This window comes from Marmota monax, unplaced genomic scaffold (assembly GCF_021218885.2).
Source record: "Marmota monax isolate L192 unplaced genomic scaffold, Marmota_monax_Labrador192_F-V1.1 WCK01_AAM20220418_F8-fsc00097, whole genome shotgun sequence".
In the NCBI taxonomy this organism is placed as follows: domain Eukaryota; kingdom Metazoa; phylum Chordata; class Mammalia; order Rodentia; family Sciuridae; genus Marmota; species Marmota monax.
Genome location: NW_026694162.1, coordinates 3,072,879 through 3,098,214, shown reverse-complemented (window position 1 = coordinate 3,098,214; position 25,336 = coordinate 3,072,879). Strand labels below are relative to the sequence as shown.

Sequence of the window (25,336 nt, the reverse complement as noted above, 5' to 3'; positions counted from 1 at the left end):
CCAACTAAGGTCAAAAATTCCACCGCCCAATGTGAAGGAGAAGTTGAACACCCGATTGGCAAAGAGTACAGACACGGTGGTCCCCAGTTCTCCTGGTAAACATCAAAGAGTAACAAAATCTGGGGACAGCACTGTCTCGGCCCACTCTCTCCCTTGAGAGTCCTTTTTGCTTAAGCCTCACTTTTCTTTCACTTCATTTTCACTTCTAATAAAGTTCTCTTGCATGACTTCTGGTGTCTGACTTTAAATTTTCTATCATCAGAACACAAGAACCGAGATTTGGAGTTTCAGCCCCCTGCTTTCCTGAGACAAGTGTTGGATTAGGGGCTTTGTGCCCAATTAGCTCATTTAAAACCCAGTAAACTTGGTGTATCTATGAGTAACTGAATGTCCAATTAAAAGTGGTTTAAATAATGAAGAAAATTTACTGTCTCCTATTTCCATGATGACCTTGGCTTAGGAATGTCAACAAGGCCTGTTCTTTCTGCAGCTATCCTCATTGTAACCATCACAACCTCCTTTTGGATTGCAAATTAGCTAGAATAATGTCAGGTTTCAGACTAGCCTAGGTAATGAATGCAGGTTCCTAGCAACTCTTTTTATTATGGAGGAAATGTTCCTCTTTCTGACTTCCCCCTTGTGTTCCATTGACCAGGACTAGGCCATGTGTTGCTGCAAGGCGACTGAGGGCTTGAGGAGTGGAACTTTCTGGCAATTATTGGAGGTGGGTTGTATTGTCAAGGAAGAAGGAGGGAAGGAGGGTAACTATTCGGGGAGGAAGCAGATGGCATCATTCCTCATTTACAGAGGAGAAAAACTGAAGCTTATAGAGGTTAAGTAATTTACCTAGAATGTGTGGTGCTGGAGTTAAAATCTAGTCCTGTGGAATTACAAAGCCCAAACTCTTTAGAAGGGCTCAGAGTCCAAGCCAAATGGACTTAGGTTTATATCTCAACTTGGCCTGTTTTTATCGGTGACCCTGATTTGTATAAAGAAAAGTATACCATTGATCTCGTTGGGTTTTGTAAATATTAAGCAGTTAATGTACATACAAAGTGCTGAGCACAGTGCCTGCTGTAGTGAGACTACTGCCATCATCATCAGTAGTAGAAACTGAGAAACTGATGACTCCATTTAAAAAAATAAGTAAATAACAGCAGCTTCTACCTCAAGGCCAGTCCTAAGGAAGGGACATGAAGTTTGTCCTTGGAAAAACTCACAGAGCACTCCTAAGCACATACCCACCCTGCTGAGTTGTTTGTCTGTAAATAACAGGAGAGGCCTGAGGTGCCAGGTGTCCCTGACTCAGTTAGGCTAGGTGAGGGCCCATAGCAACCCCCCTAGCAACCTCCAATCATCATGAGACAGGGAAAATACCTGGGATGCCAGATGACCCCCCAAGTAGTTTATGGTGGTTGATAACATGTTGGGAAACCATTTAGTTTAGCATGTACACCCCTAAACCAATCAGTTCAAATGAATCCCCCTATTGTACTAACCAATCACCCCTGCCCAACTTGTTCTTGCCAGTGAATGTGTTAATCAATGTTAAGAGTTGTTGTTTGATTTTCCTGCGGTATAGAATGATTTGCTGTGTGATGTTGTGATGTATAGAGTATCCCCCAAAACCTATAAAATCTCACTGAACAAAGGACCAGGACTCACTCCCTGGGACCACTGCATCGGGAATAGTTGTGAGTTCAGGCTCGAGCTTGCAATAAAGACTCTTGTGTGATTGCATCAGATTCGGCTCCTTGAGGTCTATTGGGGTCCCATGAATCTGGCATAACAAAACCTTAATCCCTGTGGTGTTGGGAGACCACGTGTTTCACAATATTTGGCGTATGGAGTTTTCTTTGTCTATGGCCAAACTTATTTGGCTTGTGTTTTTCACTTATCCAAACACTCCTTAAGGGCAGGGACCCAGTAGTATTTCTCTTTGTAGTTTAGATCTCTTGAGAAGCATATGGTGCATAGTATGTGCTTGATAAAAACAATTTTTGAATAAAAATATAGGTGAGAGTAGGAATAGCCTTATATATTAGAAACATTAGAAAGCTATAAAAAATTAACACTTTCCAGAAAAATATTTGGTTACAAATATCGATAGATAGTCTAATGACAAGCTTAACCAAGTATTGAATAAAAACCAAGTATTTTCAAATAAAAAATATTTTATTTCCTCATCCTCTAAATAAAGGGCTAGTGTTATATAAATATTTTTCTTTCATTTTAAATCTTAATGTATTTTCATTGATTAAAATTTATAGTAAGGTGTCAACAAATTTTAGCCAAAAGTTGTTTATTGTCCAAGTCTCAAGAAATATCCATATGTACTACCAATTATGGTGCTTAGAAAATTCAGGAATAACATTTAAAAACTACAGTGGAAATACCCTTTGGAAGAAGATGGAAAATTCATTCATTATAGAAACAATTCAAATAACGTTCAAATTAAGAAAAATGTCCATTTCTTAAAGTTGATTCCAATTCTCTACCGTCCTTGCCTCTAAGGTAGTAAACAACTCCCCAACACAGGTTTACTAACAGACAATTATGGCACTCACCCTGAGAGCATATAAACACCCTCCCGTAAGTAGATGCTGCTCTTTGTGGAATTGATATTTCAGTGGAAGTAAACACAGGGCAGACGTGCCGGCATCTTCACCTGCTCATCGTTCTCATCACACAGAATTAGATGCCTCACAGAAAAGGAATTCCAAAGGCTCTAAAACATAGGATAAGTTGCTGAAACTCACTTAAAAAAAAAATTCCAATTAATAGCCAGTCAAGGTGGTGTAAGGGTAAAAGAAATTGAAGTTAAAGTGTAAAAGACCAGGCATTGTAAAGTTTCTAAGCTGCAAGGCCTGAGTTAAAATGTAAAGGACTAGGTATTGTTAAGTTCCTATGCTACATGCAAAACCTGAAATTCCTGTAGCTGTTAAGACAATACTCGAACTGCCCAGTAGATATTCCCCCTGATCGCCTGGTTGTTTAATAACTTAAGGGCTCTGTGTGGTCTTGCACGTAGGCATCGCAGGGCCTGGACCAATCAGTTTGAATGTGTACCCCGCTTTAGAACTGACCTATCACCCCCGCCCGACCTGTTCCCGCCAATGAATGAACTAATCATGTTTAGGAATTGTTGTTTGATTTTCCCGCGGTGTATGATGATTTGTTAAAGGAGACTGTGATGTATGTAAAATCCCCGCCCTACCCCCAAAAAGTGTACTTAAGCAGTGCTCAGCCCCTGCTCGGGGCTCTGGGCTGCTTTCCCTTCTCGAGTGGGCACGGAGCCCCAGCATGCTGGTTCAATAAATCCCCTTCTGCCAATTGCATGAGTGGTCACTTGGTGGTCTCTTTCTCCGACGCTTTGCCGGACCCTTACAGTGGCACAATCCCAGAGACTTGTGAGGCTGAGGCAGGAGGATTGCATGGTCAAGAGCAGCCTGGGAAACTAAGGAGTAGGTTTGTAGCTCAGTGATAGAGCTCCCCTAGGTTCAATCCCTAGTGCCACACATAAAAAAAGAATTCCAATCAAAATTTTAATGGGTTTCTTCTCTGGGAAAACACCAAATGACTAGTGACAACAATGACACTTGTGCAGCGGGAAGTCCTGGTCCGGCTTCCATGGAGGCTTCCTGCAGGCAACTGTAGGGGCCAGGGCATGGCGGCGGGGCTCATGGAGGCCAGGCAGAAGACAAGGAGTGGATCCCAGTCACCAAGTTGGGCTGCTGGTCAAGGACGTGAAGATCAAGTCTCTGGAGGACTTTGCCCATTAAGGAGTCTGAGATCATTGACTTTCTCCTGGGAGCAAGATGACAAGACGCTGTGGTTCTGTGCTGGTATGACTCATCCCTGCCCCCAGAGGTACTGGCATTGTCTCAGCCCCTGTGCCCAAGAAGCTGCTGCTGATGGTTGGTATTGATGACTGCTACACTCTGCTAGCGGCTGCACTGCCTCCTTGGGCAATTTCACCAAGGCCACCTCCAAGACTTACAGCTTATTTGAGCCCGACCTAGAGAAAGAGACTGTTCAGCAAGTCTCCTTATCAGGAATTCACTGACCATCTTGTGAAAACCCACACCATAGTCTCTGTGTAGACTCCAGGTGTGGCTATAAAATAGGAACTAAATAAATAAATAAATGGAATGAAACCCGTTTTTTTTTTTAAAAAAAACTTAATGGTACATAATTTTTTGAGATATTATTTTTTGCCTAACAGCAGATTAGCAAAAATTAAAACATTTGGCAATATGCATTCAGAAGGTGCCGCAGTCTGGCTGGGCACAAAATCATGAGCCACTCACAGCCTTGTAGATTCAAACAGCACTTCTTTATTCCCGAACTCTCACCGGCACTCTACAAACACCTTCTGGGGAATTCACATTCTCTGCCCAATTCACGTTCTGGGCGAAATCCCAAATACTCTCTCTGAATCCCACGAGAACTCAACGGGAACTCAAGGAGCAGGCGCGCCTGAGGCAGCAGGATATGCCCTATTCCCAGCAGGGTACACCTTAATCCTGGAACCGCCCTAAACCCAGATTGTCCTAAACCAGGAATGCCCTAAACCCCGATCCGCCCTAAACCCCGATCCGCCCTAAACCCGGATCAGCCCTGGTCCTTGAGCAAGGTCACCTTACATGCAATGACACTGCAAATGACCTGGGTCATGCCATGCGTCATTCTTACTTAGCAATGGCCCTCAGAATCTCCCCCCTTCTGATTAATTAAACAACAAGCAATGTTTTTTTTTTTTTTTCCTAAGGTTTGTACATTCACCCTTAGTTGCTTTTTTTTTCTCTTAGTTTTCTTTTGTTTCCTATTTTGTAGGTTTAAAATTATTGTCTTCCTACATCTTTTTTATCTTTCTACATCTTCTTTATCTTTTTTCTTTTTAACTTTCTATACTTCAGTCTTTAAAGTTTTTCACTTTAAATTTTTAATCTTCTTTATCTAAATATCTTTTATCCTATTATCTTCCCATTTTTTTTTTAAGTAATGCCTTTACGATTAACTAGGCTTCAAATGATGCAATCTTTCCTCCGTCATGAAGGCATTTTAACCACCTTCAATTTAACCTTTTAAAGCCTTTTGCAACTTACTTAGATATTTTACAACTTTTTACTTTACCACACAGAGATTATCTCATCTAGATACATTTCTTTTTCTTTTAACCTTCCATATTAAAATATATTTCCACATCTTGAATCTTTTTATATCTTTTTTCTTTTTTCCACCCTGAAGGTATCTCAACCACCTTCAATTTAACCTTTTAAAGCCTTTTAATTATCATCTATACTGTACTTTTAAATGTACTTTTTCACCACCTACAACTTCACTCTTTTAAACGAGGCTTAGATTCTGTTTACATCGCTTCAATGTTAGTTTACATGGCTGCCCTTCAACCAAAGGCTTTTTTTTTTAAACTCCATTAAGAAGCTTTGTCTCAATCTGCCATGTACAAATATCTTTTTTTTTTCTCAAGCTTTAAAGTAAGTCTAGTTTCCTCAAAATCTTTTTAAATGGCATTTTAAAACTTTTAACTTTACCACACAGAGATTATCTCATCTAGAAACATTTTTTTATTTAACCTTCCATATTAAAATATATTTCCACATCTTGAATCTTTTAATACCTCTTTTCTAGCTGTTAACCCTTTTTATAAATTTACATTTTGAAACAACTCTTATAAAATTTCTGATTTAGACAAATTACTCCACTTTAATAAGATGAAAGACTTTCATGTTTTTTATGATACTATAATACTATAATTGAAACCCAACTGAAAATTTTTCTACTGTTTGTATATAAATTACACATGATAGAATCTTAACTCTTAGTAACCTTGTTTTAGCAAAGACACAGACACAAAGCAATATTAAACATTTTTCCATTCACCAATTTATGAAAATACACATAATGTTTAAATATGTTACCTTATGGAACTTAATAAGTAAAGAGTACTTGATTTCATATTTAGTGGTTGATATTTTAACACTTTAGCTTTGTAAATTAATCAGATGTCTGTAAAAACCAAGATCTTAGACAAATAGAGTAAACAGAACTAGCCCTCTCTTTCTTGTTGAAGAAAAATCCTTCTAAAGGATACCATGATGGTCCCATTGATATACTTAATAACTCGTCTTTAAAAAGCCATGGGCTACATTTTTGTATTGTATCAACATATGCCCTAATTGTTCTTGGTCTCACTGGGGTGCCTCCTTCCTCTAACAATTTCTCTTGCTCGGAGGCGAACAACTTCAAACCTTGAGTCAACCATTTTCCCCAGTTTGCCTGAGAAAGTTCTAGGAACAGGCAACTTGAAATAAAAACAAAATAAATCAAAACAATAACACATTGTTTTTTGAAATGTTCACCCATTCTTTCGCTCTTCCTCAGGGGCGAGCAATTTCACTTACCTCTAAGCTTCAGAAGTTCCCCGTACGGGCCGCCAAATGCCACAGTCTGGCTGGGCACAAAATCACGAGCCACTCACAGCCTTGTAGATTCAAACAGCACTTCTTTATTCCCGAACTCACACCGGCACTCTACAAACACCTTCTGGGGGAATTCACGTTCCGGGCCCCAATCACATTCTGGGTAAAATCCCAAATACTCTCTGAATCCCACGAGAACTCAAGGAGAACTCAGGAGCAGGCGCGCCTGAGGCAGCAGGATATGCCCTATTCCCAGCAGGGTACACCTTAAACCTGGAACCGCCCTAAACCCGGATTGTCCTAAACCGGGAACACCCTAAACCCCGATCCGCCCTAAACCCGGATCAGCCCTGGTCCTTGAGCAAGGTCACCTTACATGCAATGACACTGCAAATGACCTGGGTCATGCCATGCGTCATTCTTACTTAGCAATGGCCCTCAGCAAGAAGGATTTGGAAAAACAGGGACTCATCCTAGTAGAAATAAAAATTGATCTAATTTTGTGGAGTATCTGTAAAAATTTCATATGAATGTGCTTATTAATACAGCAAGGCCTTTTCTAAGCATTTACTGATATATTAATTCATCTCTAGATTACTTATAATGCCTAATTTAATATGAATTCTATGTAAATAGTTGTTATACTGTGTTAAAGAATAATAACAAGAATAGTCTGTACACATTCAATACAGGCTCGATTTTAAAAAATATTTTTTCAACCTGCATTTGGGAATCCACAGATACAGAACCCATGAATACAAAGGGCTGATTATATATGCAAAAAGTATCTTTGGAAGAACGCACAAGGAACTGGTAATATTATTTGGCTTTGAGAATGGAGATCAGATCACTTCATTGTATCCTTTGAATTTTGAAGCATTTGATTTTATTGTCTGTTTTAAAAATTAAATGGAACAAAATTAAATCTTTTAAGTTGAGTAGGTTCCTATAACCACAAAAAATAGGTTGAGTCATAATGGGGCAGTCCAAAGAAGAATAAAAGAAATAACTCAGCAAAAGGTTAATAACCAGGACCTATTGTTCCTCTAAATACCCAATTGTTAGGTAGTCTGGATTATCTACTCTCCATGCCAATCTCGTAGCAGAACACTAACCAGTGCCAGAATTTCCATGGCAGCTGAAATTAGGCCTTGAGCAGCCCACCCCTCCCTCCCTTGGCTTGTTAGCAATGAGGCCAACTCCCAGCCTCCTCATTCTTTAGCAAATGGAAAACTCAGTGGAACAAAGTATTGGAGCATGTATTAGTCAGCTTTTTGTCTCAGTGACTGAAATATCTGACAAGAACAACTCAGAGGAGGAAAAAGTATTTTGGCTCATGATTTCACAGGTTCAGTTAATGCTCTGGGCCCAAGGTGAGGCAAAACATCATGGCAGAATGGTGTGGTGGAGGGAAGTTGCTCAGCTTCTGGCAGCCAGGAGACAGACAGAACATGTGAGTTTCCAGGAACAAAATATAAACCCCAAAGGCATGCCTCTAGTGACCTACTTACTCTAGCTACACCCTACCCACCCACAATTACCATCCAGTAGCATAGCACTGTAAAGTATTAATCCAGCAAATGGATCAATCCACTAATAAGGTCAAAGCTCTCATAATCTAATAATTTCATCTGTGACCATTGCTTCATTGTCTCACATGAGCTTTTGGGGGACACCTCACATCCAAACTACTCTGTTCTGACAGAGCAGCTGGGGCAGTAATTACAGATCTTATGTCATCTCCCCTTATCGTACCAGCCCCTAATATCCTCTAGTCTTGCTCCAGTGACTAGAGATCCGATTGCATCAGTCACCTAGCTATAAGTAGGAGGAGGCAGATAGATGAGACCCAGGTGAAGCTGGTCTACACACATATCTTTACTTTTCTCCTTTTTTAAATTTGAAAGCAATACATTTACTCTTGTTTAAGTGGCAGATGGATTGCTCTTTAGCTATAGGCAAACTTCTCAGAGGAAAGTAACCCATATGGCCTGAAAGGGGAAAAGAGGGCAACTGTCAAGATCTGCATCTAATTGCTTAGCAAGATCAGGTAGAAAGCAACTTCCAAGAATACATTACTCCCCCTGCCTCAAATGTTTTACCTTTATTATTTCTCCACAACTAAGGAGTAGTCATTACTATGATTTCCATTTTGCAAATGAGGCACCTGCGGCATGGAAATGTTATCTAATTTGTTCAAAGTTACCCAACATATAAATGGCAGAACTAAGATTGACTCCAGAAAACGTGGCTACTCCACTGTGCTCTCATCAAACACATGGCATCCTGTGTCATAGGTTTACATAGAGTATGATGTGAGCATGAAAAATAAATTTTGCTACATTTATCCAATTCTGAAGCTCACAGATCACAGTGTATAATCTCCGTTTCCTTTAGTCAATGTTTCCTGCTTTGCTGACCAACATTTTTTCTTTTGAAAATACAAAAGAGCACATACAACAGGAACCATATACAACACTAGTTTTCCTGAAATAAACACTAGTTCTCCTTATCCTGTTCCCCTCATTTTTATCCATCCCTTTAAATCAAAGAAGTGTTTTGTTTAACATATGTATCATCTAGTGTGAGAGAAGAAAAAAATAAATAAAACAAAACAGGAATCCTTTAAATGACCATGCCAAGCCTAGTGGGCTTCTTGTTCAGAGCCAAAGGACACTGCCATCCTCTTTTCCCCTAGATGTGGAGAGGATGCACTGGGAGAGATTTATGTTTATGATACTCCTATTTGCAAAAGCCATGCAGTTGGTGATAGAGAAGCTTGTTCAAAAGCTGACAAGAAGAAAGCACAACAAAAGAAGGAAGGCATTGTAGAATTGATGGAGACTTAGTTCTTAAAACTCAGAAGTAATAAGATAGCTGGAAAATGTTAGAAAGCTCCTGCCACATTCTGAGTCTTCTGAAGGAGAACCTGAAAACTAGAAGAGTTAGCTAGACACCAGCACAGTGGAATTAGGACACTAGCTCTTGACTCCCAGTCATGACTTACCTGGACTAGACAAAGAAGACTAAAGTTAGGGCAACCTCACCATGCTCTATCTGGTTCTCACTTTGAAATTGCTCTGGTTCTCTCCACGCTCCTGATAACTTTTAAGATCCTCAGGAAAAGCAGACATTGGGTGCTGAGAGCCATTAGCCAAGTAGGTATGACAATTTCCTTGCCAGCGTACCCCATGTTGCAGTGACATTGAATGTAGGTGACCTTGCTCAAGGACCAGGGCGGATTAGGGTGTTCCCGGTTTAGGATAATCGGGTTTAGGGCGTTCCCAGTTTAGGTTCCAGGTTTAAGGTTTAAGATTATTCCTGCTGGGAATAGGGCGTATCCTGCTGCCTGAGTTCCCCTTGAGTTCTCACGGGATTCAGACAATATATTTTGGGAGATAGAAGCCCAGTGGAGTGGATTTGGGCAGAGAACGTGGATTTCCCCAGAACGTGATTGTAGACGGCTGGTGTGAGTTCGGGAATAAAGAGTTGCTGTTTGAATCTACAAGCTGTGTGGTGGCTCGTGATTGTGTGCCCAGCCAGACTGCGGCAATTGGGATGCTGAATGACAGAGCATAAAACCCATCAGGCTTTTTGGTCAGACCACTGGCTATTTCCATGACTCCATCATCCTCTTGCCTGTGATGTAAGGGACATTACTTCTCCAGCTCGTTCCTGGGACATATATTGGATATAATAAGACTAACCACACAGGAATATGGGTAATTTTGAAGATAATGTAAGTGAAGCAACTGACATAGTAGGTGATTTTTAAAAAGAGACATATTATTACCAGCATATTTCTCTAATTTATTTATCTTTTTTTATTCCTCAAATCACTGCATGTGTAAGGCACATCTATAGCACTTAACTGCAAGTGTGTGCTAATTAAAAAAATGATTATGAACTATTTCAAACATACAGGAAATCATGACAAATAATGTTTATCATCACCAATGTATATATTCATTTAAAATAGTATCATATTTTAAAACTTTGAAAATGGTATCAGGTTGTCTATATAATTTTATAATATACTCCCCCCTACACTAGTTATGTTTTCAAGATTTACCCAGGTTCATACATGTAGTTTTGCTGATTATTTAGAATATTCTATAGTGTTCCATTATATGAACCTACCATCATGTATTTCTGCATTCTCCTACTGAAGGTCACCTAGATTGTTTCCAGTTTTTCACTATTACAAAGAATATTACCATAAGCATTCTCCTTATATGTGCTTCTTTGGGTTTCTGTGAGAGTTTCTCTAAGGTAGAATTCTAGGTTCTTAGGATATGCCTCTCTTTAACATTGCTAGCCATTGCCAAATTGTGTTTCCAAATCACTCTAGTGTTTGTTGTTGTTGTTGCTTCTGTATATATATTTTTAGTTTCATTGCTGAGATACAGTTTACATACCATAAAATTTGCCCTGTAAATGGACAACTCAGTGGTTTCAGTGTATTTGCAGAGTTGTACAACCCTCCCACAATCTAATTTTAGAACATTTTTATGTGCTAGTGTTATTTATAAGTATAAATAAACATACAGAAATCTGTAAATCTGGTCATGTGTCCTGTACAATATACCCAATAAAAATCCCCCAGGAACAACTAGTTTACTGAGATTTATTTGTTTTAAACCCGTAGTTTTGAACAAAATAGCTGGAAGGAACATTCCTAATTAGATTATGAAACTGCTTAAGTGCAGGTTCCTGTTATTTGCTAATTTTAAAAGCATTCCTATTTATTCACCTCAGCGTAAAATGACTCACAACCCATTTTGTTTGAAGAGAACAAGGACAGTGCTATACTTAATAAAGAATAAATTTCCCCAGAACCATTCTTGCTCATGCCAGAAGGGAAGGGAGCTGTGAAAGAGGACAGATGTGGGAGTAAACAGTTGTGAGAGCCAACACACTGGCAAAGGAGGGAGACCCACAGTCTTTATTTTTATTTTTCACAAGTTAACCTGTTGGAAGTTTTAATCAAGTACTTTTCATGCTCTGAGTTATTACTAATGGTATTTTCAAATACTATTTACCCCCACTAAAACTTAATGAGTTAATTGTCAATGAGATTTGCCAAATATGATTTGGAATAACACACACACACACACACAAATGTTGAAAAAAATATATGTTATATAGATATGTAATACACATATATGAATGTTGTTCTTACCCAGACTCTAAATGTTCAAAATTTTGAATATATATTTTTCCATTTGGATCTTATAAGGAACATCAGGTTTGTGGACGATGACATTGGTCCTCTTCTCTTCATTTTAATCATTAGCTGAAGGGCACCCATTTCCAGATGCTCTCATTAGTGCTTGGCAGATTTCTGAAATTTCCTTTTTGCTCTTCAGACCAGTAGGGAGGGTAAAGTCACATTCTGTGACAGTGCGGCCAGTCACCTGAATGAAGAGGAGGAAAGCTACAGAGGCAGCACTGATTACTACAGTGAACTGCCTCCCACCTCACAGCAGTGCGGTCCTGTGGTTAGCTTCTCATAGGGCCAGCCCCACCCCATAACAGACCAACAGTCTTCACCCAAAGTTGGAGACAGCCTAATTCAACAGTGTGTCATGTGGTTTCTTTGTCTGCACTGAGATTTTTTCTATCTGCAAATTGCACAGGCAAAGAACCTGAACTGTGCACCCTCTGTCCTCCAGCACTTGGGCTTCAGATTTCCCCCACAAGGAGTATGGGAAAGCACCTTGATTTCTTTTTGCAGGATCTTCTGCTGGGCAGAGATGGCTTGGCAAAATCTCACCTGTGTGTAATTTTGTAATTGCTACCTGCAGATGAGAAGATTGGCTTTTTCTGACTTTGGAACAAAGTCCACACTGAGCAACTGGGCTTGGGGTTTAGGATTGAGCTGCAGAGGATGAGATAGTACAAAAAAGTTGCTTCCATAACCAGTGGTGTTGCACCCTGTGCAGTAAGAAGATTTCAGGTCCATTCCAGGACCAACTAATAGCCTTGCAATTGCAAAGGCGAAGGGCAAAGGACCTAGATAGAAAACAGCCCTGAATTGCCTTGGAAAGGATTGACCCAGGCAAGCAACCTGCTGAATCCTGGGTAGAAATGAAGTTAGATGGGAAAACAAGGAGCAAAGCAGATCTGTGCTTCTCTCACTCCTCCCAACTGTCCAACCCAAGGGAAAGATTGTAAACTTCAGCCCATTTCCAAATGAGGCAAAATTATCTTGGAGTTGTTGAGCCCACAAAGGGGCTACATTAAATGGTATACTCCTTCTGCCCAAACTCCAGTGTATACAGAACATTCACAGTGTTGTGCAAATACCATATTTCGGCAAACTTTTTATCATTCCAAACTGAAACTATGTACCCACTAAAAAACAACTCCCTATTTCTACCCCTCCAGCCCCTGGTAACTTAATATATATCTGTCTTATGAATTTTCCTCATGTAAGTGGAATCATACAATATTATCCTCTTGTGTTTGGCTTATTTGACTTAGCATGATGTTTTCAAGGTTCATCCATGTTGTAGCATGCATAATAATTTTATTCCTTTTTAAGTCTGTGTATATTCCATTGCATGTTAAGAACTTGGATTTGAATGTCATTTTTAAGCTGCCATACCTGGAAAAAATCTTGTTAAGTTTGGTAACTGTATCTATGGTTTAGGCCATGTGGCATTGGGTTTTCCAAACTAATACATAAACACAACTTACAATTACCATTAGATGCCCCATGATGGGCAATAGGTGTGTGAGCTTTAATGTGGGTGTGGTGTGGAGGAATCTGGTGGCACGGAGGAGAAGGGAGCATGGCCTCATACCTCTAACAACTTAGGAAAGTTGGGCCATAAACTAGAGAAGCAGGAAAACAGAGCCTAGCAGTGTCAGCTTTGAAGCCAGTCCAGGGGAAGGATGGTCAGATGCAGATGCCTTCAGCTGTGTTTCATGGATTAATTTACCATTTTAATCATTTTTTAAGTGTACAATTAAGCAGCATTAAGAATATTCTGGTGAAGTTCCAGGATGGGCCACAGTCACAGAGTGCTCAAAATGAAAGCTCCCTAGAATTTCTGCATGTGTGTTTATTTATATCTATGCATGTGCACATGGATACACAAACATGAAGAAGCACACACCTTTACCTCTTTTCAGCCTTGGTTTAGCTATTTTGATATTCTCTTTTTATTTTTTAATTTTTCTATGTCAAAAGATGGCAAATTCAGCTGTGAATTAAGGATATGATCCATCTAGAGGGAATTAAACATGCATGTAGGCAAAGGAAGGCAAAAGAAATCAAGTATCCTCTGTTTCCCAAAGACCTTAGGCATGCCAGGTCTTCTTCCAAGTTGCTACTTGATATTCTCTTTTTATAATTGTTATTTTTTCTCTCTTTTTCCCCTTCTTTCATAGGGTATTGAATCTAGCAGTGTTCTTCCACTTATATCCCTAGCCTTTTTTATTTTGAGAAAGTCTAGATAAATTGCTAAGGCTGGCCTCAAACTCGTGATATTCTTGCTTCAGTCTTCTGAGTAGCTACATTTTTTTTTAAGTGCTGGGGATTGAACCTAGAGGTGCTCTACCACTGAGCTGCATCCTCAACCCTTTTTATTTATTTTGAGACAGGAACTCACTAAGTTGCTGAAGCTGGCCTCAAACTTGTGTTCCTCCTGCCTCCTGAGCGCTGAGATTACAGGTGCATATCACTATGTCCAGCTCAATTTAATTTCAGCAATACAGTTATTTAGCATTAACATTTTGCTTCACTCTAACAAAATACCGAACTCCAAATTGGCTGAGACATTGTGCCTGGTGCTCTCTGGAGGAGTACAGATTGATGCTTCTCTTCAAAACACTTTTCCACAGTCTTTATTGGAGCTAGAAATAATCAAGTTCAGTCAAGGATAAAGGATAAAAACATTTATTTAAAAAATACTATCCAGAATCAATTCCAGTTCAGCAGGCATAAAGGGTGGGTGGTTAATGTTTTATTATGATGTGAAATTTGAGATACAGGAAGCATTATTGCAAAAAAAAGTTAATACTTATTAAAAAACTGAAAAAGAAAAGCGAGTAGTAAGCTACTGTAACAAAAAGAGACATTAAGGCTGAGAACATGTCACGACGCAATGAAAATAATCTCGTCCTTTAATACGCACTAATAGAACAGGAGGTCTGATTTACTCACATTTGGACTGTGGCTGGGAAGAGGTGAACTGCAAGAAGATGTGAGTAAGCCCAGTACCAGCAGGGGATACAGAAAACTGGGGATAAGGTGAAAGAAAAATTAGACAAAGAATGCCTTTGCTCAAGGGGCCCTATAAAAATGTATTTCCAGGGCTGGGCTTGTGTCTCAGAGATAGAGTGCTCACCCAGCATGCATAAGGCACTGGGTTCAATCCTCAGCACCACACAAAAATAAAACATATTGTGTCCACCTCTAATTAAAATATAAATATTCTAAAAGAAGTATTTAAAAAAATACTTGAGAAATATATGACTATGAAAGTTTAATGGACAGCACTAAAATGCTAAAAATATAAAAATACCCTTTATTGTAGGCATACACAATGCCTTCTGCAACTATGATAAAATACCTTGTGAAATTCTCTGTGCTTTGTTTCCTTTTTTTTCTTTTAAATATCTTTGCTTTATTTATTTATTTATTTATTTATGTGGTGCTGAGGATCGAACCCAGTGCCTCACACATGTGAGGCAAGCACTCAACTACTGAGCTACAACACCAGCCCTGCTTATTCCCTTTTTTGCGGCCTAGTTTTTCACAACGAGGAGGGGACAAAAGCCTTTAGAGGCCATCAATCCAACTTTGATTTCACGGCTAAAGGAGAGTAAGTAACTTGTTCCCTGTCACATCCATCCTTAGTGGCAGAGATTGGGCCAGAATCATGTCTCCTGCCCGCCATGAATGCTTTTCTCATTTCATCCCCCATCTGTACTTGGTGGCACTCCCACAATGTCGGATGGGCAGAAGGGCTGTGAGGAAAAGGGATAGGTCTGTTTGGGGTCTCTTTGGCTTGTATGAGCATGAGGCATTACAAGCAGAAGTGATAAAACACATTTCTACTTCTCCCTTAAGCCTTTAAAAATAATCAGAAACACACACACACACACACACACAGAGTCAGGTCACAGAGTAGAACACTGTAGGTGAAGAAAACTTCTAAAAGACTATTATAAGAGCGGTTATTGATTTTAAACGAGAATATCTCGCTAATCACACACAATCATGCTTTTCAGAAGCTCTGAAAATAAAACCCTGGTTACAGATGGTGACTAACATGGAGAGTCTGGGGCCAGGCACATCTCCAGAGTCCCTAACTGCCACACTATGGAGTCCTACCACCATTCCATGGAGTCTCTAAAGACCACACTGTCAAAAGGACTGTTAATCAGTGGTGGGAATTGCCTCCAAATATGCAAATTCCAGCAGAAAGAAAAAACACATTTGACTGTATTCTTTTTAAAAACCCTCCCATTCTCACATCTATTTCTGATTTCACATTCATCAGCACTCAACATTCTAAATGTTCTATTCTGGCAACCAGTATTTCTGGGTCTCAGTTCCTGGAATGCTTTCTTGAAACATTCACAAGTGCCTCAAAAGGAGGGTGGTCAGACTTCTTGGGGTCATTTTCTTTTATGTGTCTTTTGAGAACAAAATTCAGAGACTGAAGTGGTGTCACATTTTGAAAATATCTGTCATATGTGCTTTTGTTCAAGGCTCGATTCAAGGAATATGAAATGAGAATATCTTTTGTCATATCTGTGAACAAGGAAAACCATGAGAGGAAGGTTCTTGAGTTCACTGAAACATCAAAGAGTACCACAATTCTACAGATGATCCAGCAGAAATGTATGTTTCTTGTGCTCCACAGGTTTCTGTAAGGGCAGGCTCTTTTATTAAAACATTTCTCAGAAATTGCTTTCTCAAGAGAAGATTAATCATTTGGCTTACAACTAAACAGGAGCCCGCCATGTGTTCTGTGTTTCATCTCAGGCAATAAATTGTCTTTGTGCCAAATTCCTTGTCTCTCTCCATATAGTTTGTTGTGTCTTATATACAGACTCCTGAAAAATTCTTTCTACTTGTGTAGAAAAGCCACGACTTTCTTCCTCTAAGGCGTTGATGGTTTGCAGAGCAAAGGGAGTCCTTTCCCTGGGAAGGGGACTGTTCAGGGGCCGCATAGGTATGACAGAGTTGTATTTGTGCTGCCTGTTCACCGAATTCATTAGGGATGTATAGAACTGAAAATTACACCAGGTATCTCTTAAAAAGTTCTCAGTCAATAATAGGATTGTCCACGCAGACCCATTGACAGCATCATCTAAATTCTGTAAATGTGGTCGGCCACATGGCATCTCAGCAAAGATGATTCCAGGCTTGATACCAAAGTCATTTTGTAGCAGATTCTGGACCCGGAGGGCTTCATCTGTGTCATCTTCTGCATGCAGTATCACAAATTTAAGGAACACCTCTTCTTCTGCTTCCACTTCAGGAATTTCTTCCCTCGACTCAGCTCCTTCCTGCCCACCTATTTGCTCCTCTGTGGTATTGTTCTGCTCCACAACATCACCCAAGGAGATGTCTTCCAATTTCTTGGGCTCTGACTCACGATGGTCTTGACTTGTATAAACACTGTGGCTTTTACCCCAAGAGAGAGAAAAAGGGCAGATCCCTACTTTAGATTTCCCGATACCCATGATAAATGTCCAAGGTGGAAGAGGAAAGTTTTATTTACTTCTCAGCATTTCTTTGCAATCTAAAAGAAGAAACAACAAAGCAGAAGATTATTGTGAATTTAATTACAACATTAAAAATGAAAACTTTAGTTCAACCCCAAAATCTCAAAAAGGCTACAATAGTCAGAAAGAAATGGCAAACAGGTAATTGGGAAATTAAACTACTAGTCTTCTGAGAACTTTACAAGGCCTCCCAGAGGGAGTCCTTGGTGAGCTAAACAGAGGGTTCAGTTTAATATAGCAAGAGATATTTGGGAAATTTAAATGACATTATATTAGCATTATATTAACTTCCAGGTTAAAATAAAATTCTTTGGCATTTTAATGAAAAGCTAACATACTAGTCTACCAATATGGGGTCTAAATTCAATTTCTCCAACAAATTATTATATAGACTAGAAGCAGGAAAATATTTTAAAAACCAGAATATTCAAATATTAAATAAGAATTTATTTTTGTATAAAAATAAGCACAAATACCAAATAAGATGCAAATATCTTAGAGATGGATATCAGCAACTTTAATGATTCAGCCCAAAGAGAAAATATGAAACAGTGTCCACTTTTCACTTTTTTTTTTTAATGTCTGGAGTCAGGCCTTATTGTTGTAGCAAAGCTGGTAGAGAAATTATAATTAGGAGGTGTGAAAAGTAAGGAACATATTTTTCCATCTAATCCTAGAAATACTGAAGAAAATTTATTTATTCACCTACAGTTAACATCTCAATAGGGAAACAAAATCTAGAAACCAAGACTTGTAATTTTCTTTAGTGAAATCAACAAAGACCAATGTAGTCTAAATTCATTACTTTATAATCAAAAATTCTAAATTTTGAGTGAAAAAATTAGATTAGTTGTGAAAGAAAAAATACCCCAATGTGAAGTGTTGTTTAAATAACTCTACAGAAAATTGGCAAGGTTACTAGTGATTCCTGCCCCCCATAAGCAGTTCTTCTATCAAAAGATAGAAAGTTTAGAATGAATACAGGTTTCATTATTTTATAATATGAGCCACAGGCTATATTCCAAAACATTTTTATTAGTTATCTATGGGCAAAGTCCAGAGTTCAAAAAGGAAGTATAATTATATTCAGAATGACTTAAGTAACACAACTACATATACCTAAAATCATTCAGATTGAGAAGAAACTATTCAACAGAAGTAGTGAAACTGTTAAGAAAACATTAAAGAAAAAAAAACACAGCATTTCATTTTAATGTATATAAAGAGTAAAAGTGTTTGCTGCTGCCTCTGTCTAATAAAGGGATGAAAATTGCTGGCCACTGCCTGTCAACACTACATCTGTACTTCAGGATGTGGTTCTTTGGTATACAGTTCTAGTTACAAAGAGGTATTCTAAGACATAATAACTCTAAAATATGACAGCCATACATCTCAAATAATAAAACCAAATTAATTTGGGCTCTCTCCATTGGTTAGGATTTACTGGTGACTTCTGTTACTGCATTATGAAAAAGGTTCTACCATGCAAAACTGCAAAAGAAGCTTCCTCCGCATAAGAACACAATTGTTAAACCAATTGAGGCATCTATTTACCAGTGTAGTGCCAATTAAAATGATCTTTGCCTATCACTAGCCAGTGCAAAGTGATGCTCTTCATCAAGAAATATGTAACACTTCTAATATAAACTTGTATGCAAGCCAGATCACAAAATGATTTGAAATAAATTAAACAACGAGAATCATGAATTTGTCTTATTTTTCTTAAATTCTAGTCAGCATAAAAAGAAAAAAAAAAGACTTCAGAAATGTATAATGTGTTGTGCCAACTTGAAAGCACTCTCAGCTGCCTAGTCAGACCAGAGAAGAAAGTGACAACTTCTGAAAAATGCTGTAACCTTCTAATTTGGAGAGAGGGAATAAGGAGCCAGCCAACAGGAAGAGAAGTGTAAAGCTCTTTGCTAGAGATCCATGTTTGCCACCAGCACCATGACTCCTGTGACTGATGTGGGGAGATGGTAGGACTCATCACTGTGGTTCCTAGGGCTGGGAGAAAGGAGAGGACCGGACTGTCCCAGCTCTGAGCCAGCAACTTCATTAATAAAAAGGGCAGCAGAATAGAATAGACATTATGATTGCTGTATGTATATAGGTGACTCTATGACCAGTGTGATTCTGCAATCTGTACAATTAGAAAAATGAGAAATTATACCCCAATGAATTAAATGTATGAATTACCAAGATCATTGTAATGTCATGTGTAGCAAATAAAAAAAATAATAAAATAAAACAAATTAAAAAAAAAAAAGAGGGCTTGCCCTGCGCAGTGGTGTGTGCCTGCAATTCCAGTGACCTGGGAAACTGAGGCAGGAGGATTGCAAGTTCAAGGCCAGCCTCAGCCACTTAGCGAGACCCTGAGCAACTTAGCCAGACCCTGTCTCAAAATAAAAGATGAAAGAGGCTGGGGATATGCTCAGTGATTAAGCACCCCTGGGTTCAATCCCTGGTACCAAAACAAAAACAAAATAGGGATAACAGGAGTGAAAGAACAAGACAGCAAATGTGCTATGGCAAGCATGCAAAAAGATTGCAGGCAATTAAATAACAGGTAAAGGCATATCATAACATATAGAAGACAAATTCAAAACTCCTTTTCTATTAAAGCAATGCAGCCCAGAATCTGACAGCCTGCATGTAAATCCCAGCCCTGCTATGAAACAACTATGTATCTTATTGTACAAGCTACTCTATATCTTTGTGCTTTGATCTCATCATCTGTAAAATTATGATAATTACACTACCTATATTTAGGGTTTTTATGAAGAGCAAAACGGCTTAAAATGGCACATGGCACATAGTAAATGATCTCTAAATGTTAGCAGCTTTGTTATGAAATACATAACAAAGAAGCTGAAGAAAAAGTAACCAAATAAATATTTTTGTTCTATGACAGTGTTACTCAAAATGTTGTTCATGGACAAGCTGCCAGACTTTGGACTGTTATCAGTCTATAACAAGATAAGGAGACTATGCCTAGATTTAAATCAACTATATCAGTAAGCAAGCCACTTAGTTCAGCCTGTGCTTTTTTCATAGCAAGATACTCTCAGTGAAGGAAGAAACATGGTTTTCATTCTAGTGCATACTTCTTATGTTGTCAAGGACAAATATTTTGAGTGACGTTGCTCTAGGAGACACTAAAGAGAACATGTAATCAATGAAACAAAGGTATCAGAGATGAGGTGAAAGAATGAGATGAAAAGAAAGACTAGACACATCAAGGACCCCAATACTATTAGGAAAAAATAGAAATAGAAAAGAATGAAATAAACACAACTCAAAGCCAAATCAGTTAAACATGGCAAAAAGGACTGAGAAAAATAACAAAGTATGAAAAGGAAAAAGACCATGAAAATAAAGAAGTCTGAACACAGATATAGCTATGGTGATAAAAATAACCAATATAAAGAAAACCAGTGCACCTGAAACAAAGAATTTAATGAATGTAACAAAAAGATCAAAAGACACAAGGATCCCAACCCTCACTTAAATGATCAGTCTTAGTGTTGCTGATACACTATGTGCCTCCTGATGAAATCTGATATGCCAAAAAAGTTTAACCTGACTCTAATAATTTCTTTTCTTTTTTTTTTTTTTAATTTTTTATTGTGGGTTGTTCAAAACATTACAAATTTCTTGACATATCATATTCCACACTTTGATTCAAGTGGGTTATGAACTCCCACCTTCACCCCATACACAGATTGCAGATTCACATCAGTTACACATCCATTGATTTACAAATTGCCATACTAGTGTCTGTTGTGCTCCGCTGCCTTTCCCATCATCCACCCTCCCCCCTCCCCACCTCTCCCCTCCCCTCCCCTCCTCTCTCTCTACCCCCTCCACTGTATAACCCTGAGGGTCTCCTTCCATTACCGTGCAATTTCCCTTCTCTCTCCCTTTCCCTCCCACCTCTCATCCCTGTTAAATGTTAATCTTCTTCTCCTGTTCTTCGTCCCTACTCTGTTCTTAGTTACTTTCCTTATATCAAAGAAGACATTTGGCATTTGTTTTTTAGGGATTGGCTAGCTTCACTTAGCATAATCTGCTCTAATGCCATCCATTTCCCTGTAAATTCTATGATTTTGTCATTTTTTAATGCAGAGTAATACTCCATTGTGTATAAATGCCACATTTTTTTTTATCCATTCGTCTATTGAAGGGCATCTAGGTTGGTTCCACAGTCTTGCTATTGTGAACTGTGCTGCTATGAACATCGATGTAGCAGTGTCCCTGTAGCATGCTCTTTTTAGGTCTTTAGGGAATAGACCAAGAAGGGGAATAGCTGGGTCAAATGGTGGCTCCATTCCCAGCTTTCCAAGAAATCTCCATACTGCTTTCCAAATTGGCTGCACCAATCTGCAGTCCCACCAGCAATGTACAAGTGTACCCTTTTCCCCACATCCTCGCCAGCACTTGTTGTTGTTTGACTTCCTAATGGCTGCCAATCTTACTGGAGTGAGATGGTATCTTAGGGTGGTTTTGATTTGCATTTCTCTGACAGCTAGAGATGTTGAGCATTTTTTCATGTACTTGTTGATTGACTGTATGTCCTCCTCTGAGAAGTGTCTGTTCAGGTCCTTGGCCCATTTGTTGATTGGGTTGTTTGTTCTCTTATTGTCTAATTTTTTGAGTTCTTTGTATACTCTGGATATTAGGGCTCTATCTGAAGTGTGAGGAGTAAAGATTTGTTCCCAGGATGTAGGCTCCCTATTTACCTCTCTTATTGTTTCTTTTGCTGAGAAAAAACTTTTTAGTTTGAGTAAGTCCCATTTGTTGATTCTAGTTATTAACTTTTGTGCTATGGGTGTCCTATTGAGGAATTTGGAGCCCGACCCCACCGAATGTAGATCATAGCCAACTTTTTCTTCTATCAGACGGCGCGTCTCTGATTTGATATCAAGCTCCTTGATCCATTTTGAATTCACTTTTGTGCATGGCGAGAGAAAGGGATTCAGTTTCATTTTGTTGCATATGGATTTCCAGTTTTCCCAGCACCATTTGTTGAAGATGCTATCCTTCCTCCATTGCATGCTTTTAGCCCCTTTATCAAATATAAGATAGTTGTAGTTTTGTGGATTGGTTTCTGTGTCCTCTATTCTGTACCATTGGTCCACCCGCCTGTTTTGGTACCAGTACCATGCTGTTTTTGTTACTATTGCTCTGTAGTCTAGTTTGAAGTCTGGTATTGCTATACCGCCTGATTCACACTTCTTGCTTAGCATTGTTTTTGCTATTCTGGGTCTTTTATTTTTCCATATGAATTTCATGATTGCTTTCTCTATTTCTACAAGAAATGCCGTTGGGATTTTGATTGGCATTGCATTAAACCTATAGAGAACTTTTGGTAATATCGCCATTTTGATGATGTTAGTTCTGCCTATCCATGAACAGGGTATATTTTTCCATCTTCTAAGATCTTCTTCTATTTCTCTCTTTAGGGTTCTGTAGTTTTCATTGTATAAGTCTTTCACCTCTTTTGTTAGGTTGATTCCCAAGTATTTTATTTTTTTTGAAGATATTTTGAATGGAGTGGTTGTCCTCATTTCCATTTCAGAGGATTTGTCGCTGATATACAGGAATGCCTTTGATTTATGCGTGTTGATTTTAAATCCTGCCACTTTGCTGAATTCATTTATTAGCTCTAATAGTTTCTTTGTAGAGCCTTTTGGGTCTGCTAGATATAGAATCATATCATCTGCAAATAGTGATAATTTAAGTTCTTCTTTTCCTATTTTTATGCCTTTAATTTCTTTCGTCTGTCTAATTGCTCTGGCCAGTGTTTCGAGAACTATGTTGAAGAGAAGTGGAGAGAGAGGGCATCCCTGTCTTGTTCCAGATTTTAGAGGGAATGCCTTCAGTTTTTCTCCATTCAGAATGATGCTAGCCTGAGGCTTAGCCTAGATAGCTTTTACAGTGTCCAGGTAAGTTCCTGTTATCCCTAGTTTTTCTAGAGTTTTGAACATAAAGGGATGCTGTACTTTGTCAAATGCTTTTTCCACATCTATCGAGATGATCATATGGTTCTTATTTTTAAGTCTATTGATGTGGTGAATAACATTTATTGATTTCCGTATATTGAACCAGCCTTGCATCCCAGGGATGAATCCTACTTGATCATGGTGTACAATTTTTTTGATATGTTTTTGTATCCGATTCGCCAGAATTTTATTGAGGATTTTTGCATCTAGGTTCATTAGAGATATTGGTCTGTAGTTTTCTTTCTTTGAAGTGTCTTTGTCTGGTTTAGGTATCAGGGTGATGTTGGCCTCATAGAATGAATTTGGAAGTTCTCCCTCCTTTTCTATTTCCTGAAGTAGCTTGAAAAGTATTGGTATTAGTTCTTCTTTAAAGGTTTTGTAAAATTCTGCTGTAAACCCATCCGGACCTGGGCTTTTCTTAGTTGGTAGTCTTTTTATGGTTTCTTCTATCTCCTCAATTGATATTGGTCTGTTTAGGTTTTCTATATCCTCCTGACTCAATCTGGGCAGATCATATGACTTAAGAAATTTATCGATGCCTTCACTATCTTCTAATTTATTGGAGTATAAGGATTCAAAATAGTTTTTGATTATCTTCTGTATTTCTGAAGTGTCTGTTGTGATATTGCCTTTTTCATCCCGTATGCTAGTAATTTGAGTTCTCTCTCTTCTTCTCTTCGCTAGCATCGCTAAGGGTCTGTCTATTTTGTTTATTTTTTCAAAGAACCAACTTTTAGTTTTGTCAATTTTTTCAATTGTTTCTTTTGTTTCGATTTCATTAATTTCAGCTCTGATTTTCATTATTTCTTGCCTTCTACTTCTTTTGCTGTTGTTTTGCTCTTCTTTTTCAAGGATTTTGAGATGAAGTATGAGATCATTTATTTGTTGGTTTTTTCTTTTTTTAAGGAATGAACTCCAAGCAATGAATTTTCCTCTTAGAACTGCTTTCAATGTGTCCCATAGATTCCGATATGTTGTGTCTGTGTTTTCATTTATCTCTAAGAATTTTTTAATTTCCTCCTTGATGTCTTCTATAACCCATTGATCATTCAGTAACCTATTGTTCATTCTCCAATTGATGTATGCTTTTTCCTTCCTTCTTTTATCGTTGATTTTCAGTTTCATTCCATTATGATCAGATAAGATGCATGGTATTATCTCTACTCCTTTATATTGTCTAAGAGTTGCCCTGTGACATAATATATGATCTATTTTTGAGAAGGATCCATGTGCTGCTGAGAAAAAAGTGTAACTGCTTGATGTTGGGTGGTATACTCTATATATGTCAATTAGGTCTAGGTTATTAATAGTGTTATTGAGTTCTATAGTTTCCTTATTCAACTTTTGTTTGGAAGATCTGTCCAGTGGCGAGAGAGGTGTGTTGAAGTCTCCCATGATTATGGTGTGGTGGTCTATTAGACTCTTGAACTTGAGAAGAGTTTGTTTGACGAACATAGCTGCACCATTGTTTGGGGCATAAATATTTATGATTGTTATGTCTTGTTGGTGTATGGTTCCCTTAAGCAGTATGTAGTGTCCCTCTTTATCTCTTTTGATTAACTTTGGCTTGAAATCTATTTTATTTGATATGAGTATGGACACACCTGCTTGTTTCCGAAGTCCATATGAGTGATATGATTTTTCCCAACCTTTCACCTTCAGCCTATGTATGTCTTTTCCTATCAAATGCGTCTCCTGTAGGCAGCATATTGTTGGGTCTTGTTTTGTGATCCATTCTACTAGCCTGTGTCTCTTAATTGGTGAGTTTAAGCCATTAACATTTAGGGTTATTATTGAGATATGGGTTGTTCTTCCAGCCATATTTGTTTATTTCTGTTACTAAACATTGTTTGTTTTCCTCTTTGATTATTTCCCCCCCCCTTTACTGTCCTACCTCCCACTGTTGGTTTTCATTGTTATTTTCCATTTCCTCTTCCTGTAATGCTTTGGCGAGGATGTTTTGAAGAGATGGTTTTCTAGCTGCGAATTCTTTAAACTTTTGTTTATCATGGAAGGTTTTAATTTCATTCTCCATCCTGAAGCTTAATTTCGCTGGATACACAATTCTTGGTTGGAACCCATTTTCTTTCAGTGTTTGAAATATGTTATTCCAGGATCTTCTAGCTTTCAGAGTCTGTGTTG

General features: G+C 38.4%; 1 protein-coding gene and 1 non-coding gene across 4 annotated transcripts in view; both read right to left on the bottom strand.

Moving 5' to 3' along the window:
- Nucleotides 1–13,692: 13,692 nt before the first annotated feature.
- Nucleotides 13,693–13,802, bottom strand: LOC124107697 (small nucleolar RNA SNORA67). The gene has a single exon (XR_006856514.1). It is a non-coding gene; the product is annotated as a small nucleolar RNA SNORA67 (small nucleolar RNA).
- A 531-nt stretch (nucleotides 13,803–14,333) lies between these two features.
- The window catches only part of Ticam2 (TIR domain containing adaptor molecule 2), a 31,224-nt gene continuing 20,221 nt past the window's right edge, over nucleotides 14,334–25,336 (bottom strand). For all 3 annotated transcript variants that reach the window (XM_046465831.2, XM_046465832.2, XM_046465833.2), the window contains exon 2: nucleotides 14,334–17,209. In XM_046465831.2, the coding sequence (XP_046321787.1) occupies nucleotides 16,443–17,150 (708 nt within the window). In that variant the 5' untranslated portion in view covers nucleotides 17,151–17,209 and the 3' untranslated portion in view covers nucleotides 14,334–16,442. The remainder of the gene's footprint in view (nucleotides 17,210–25,336) is intronic.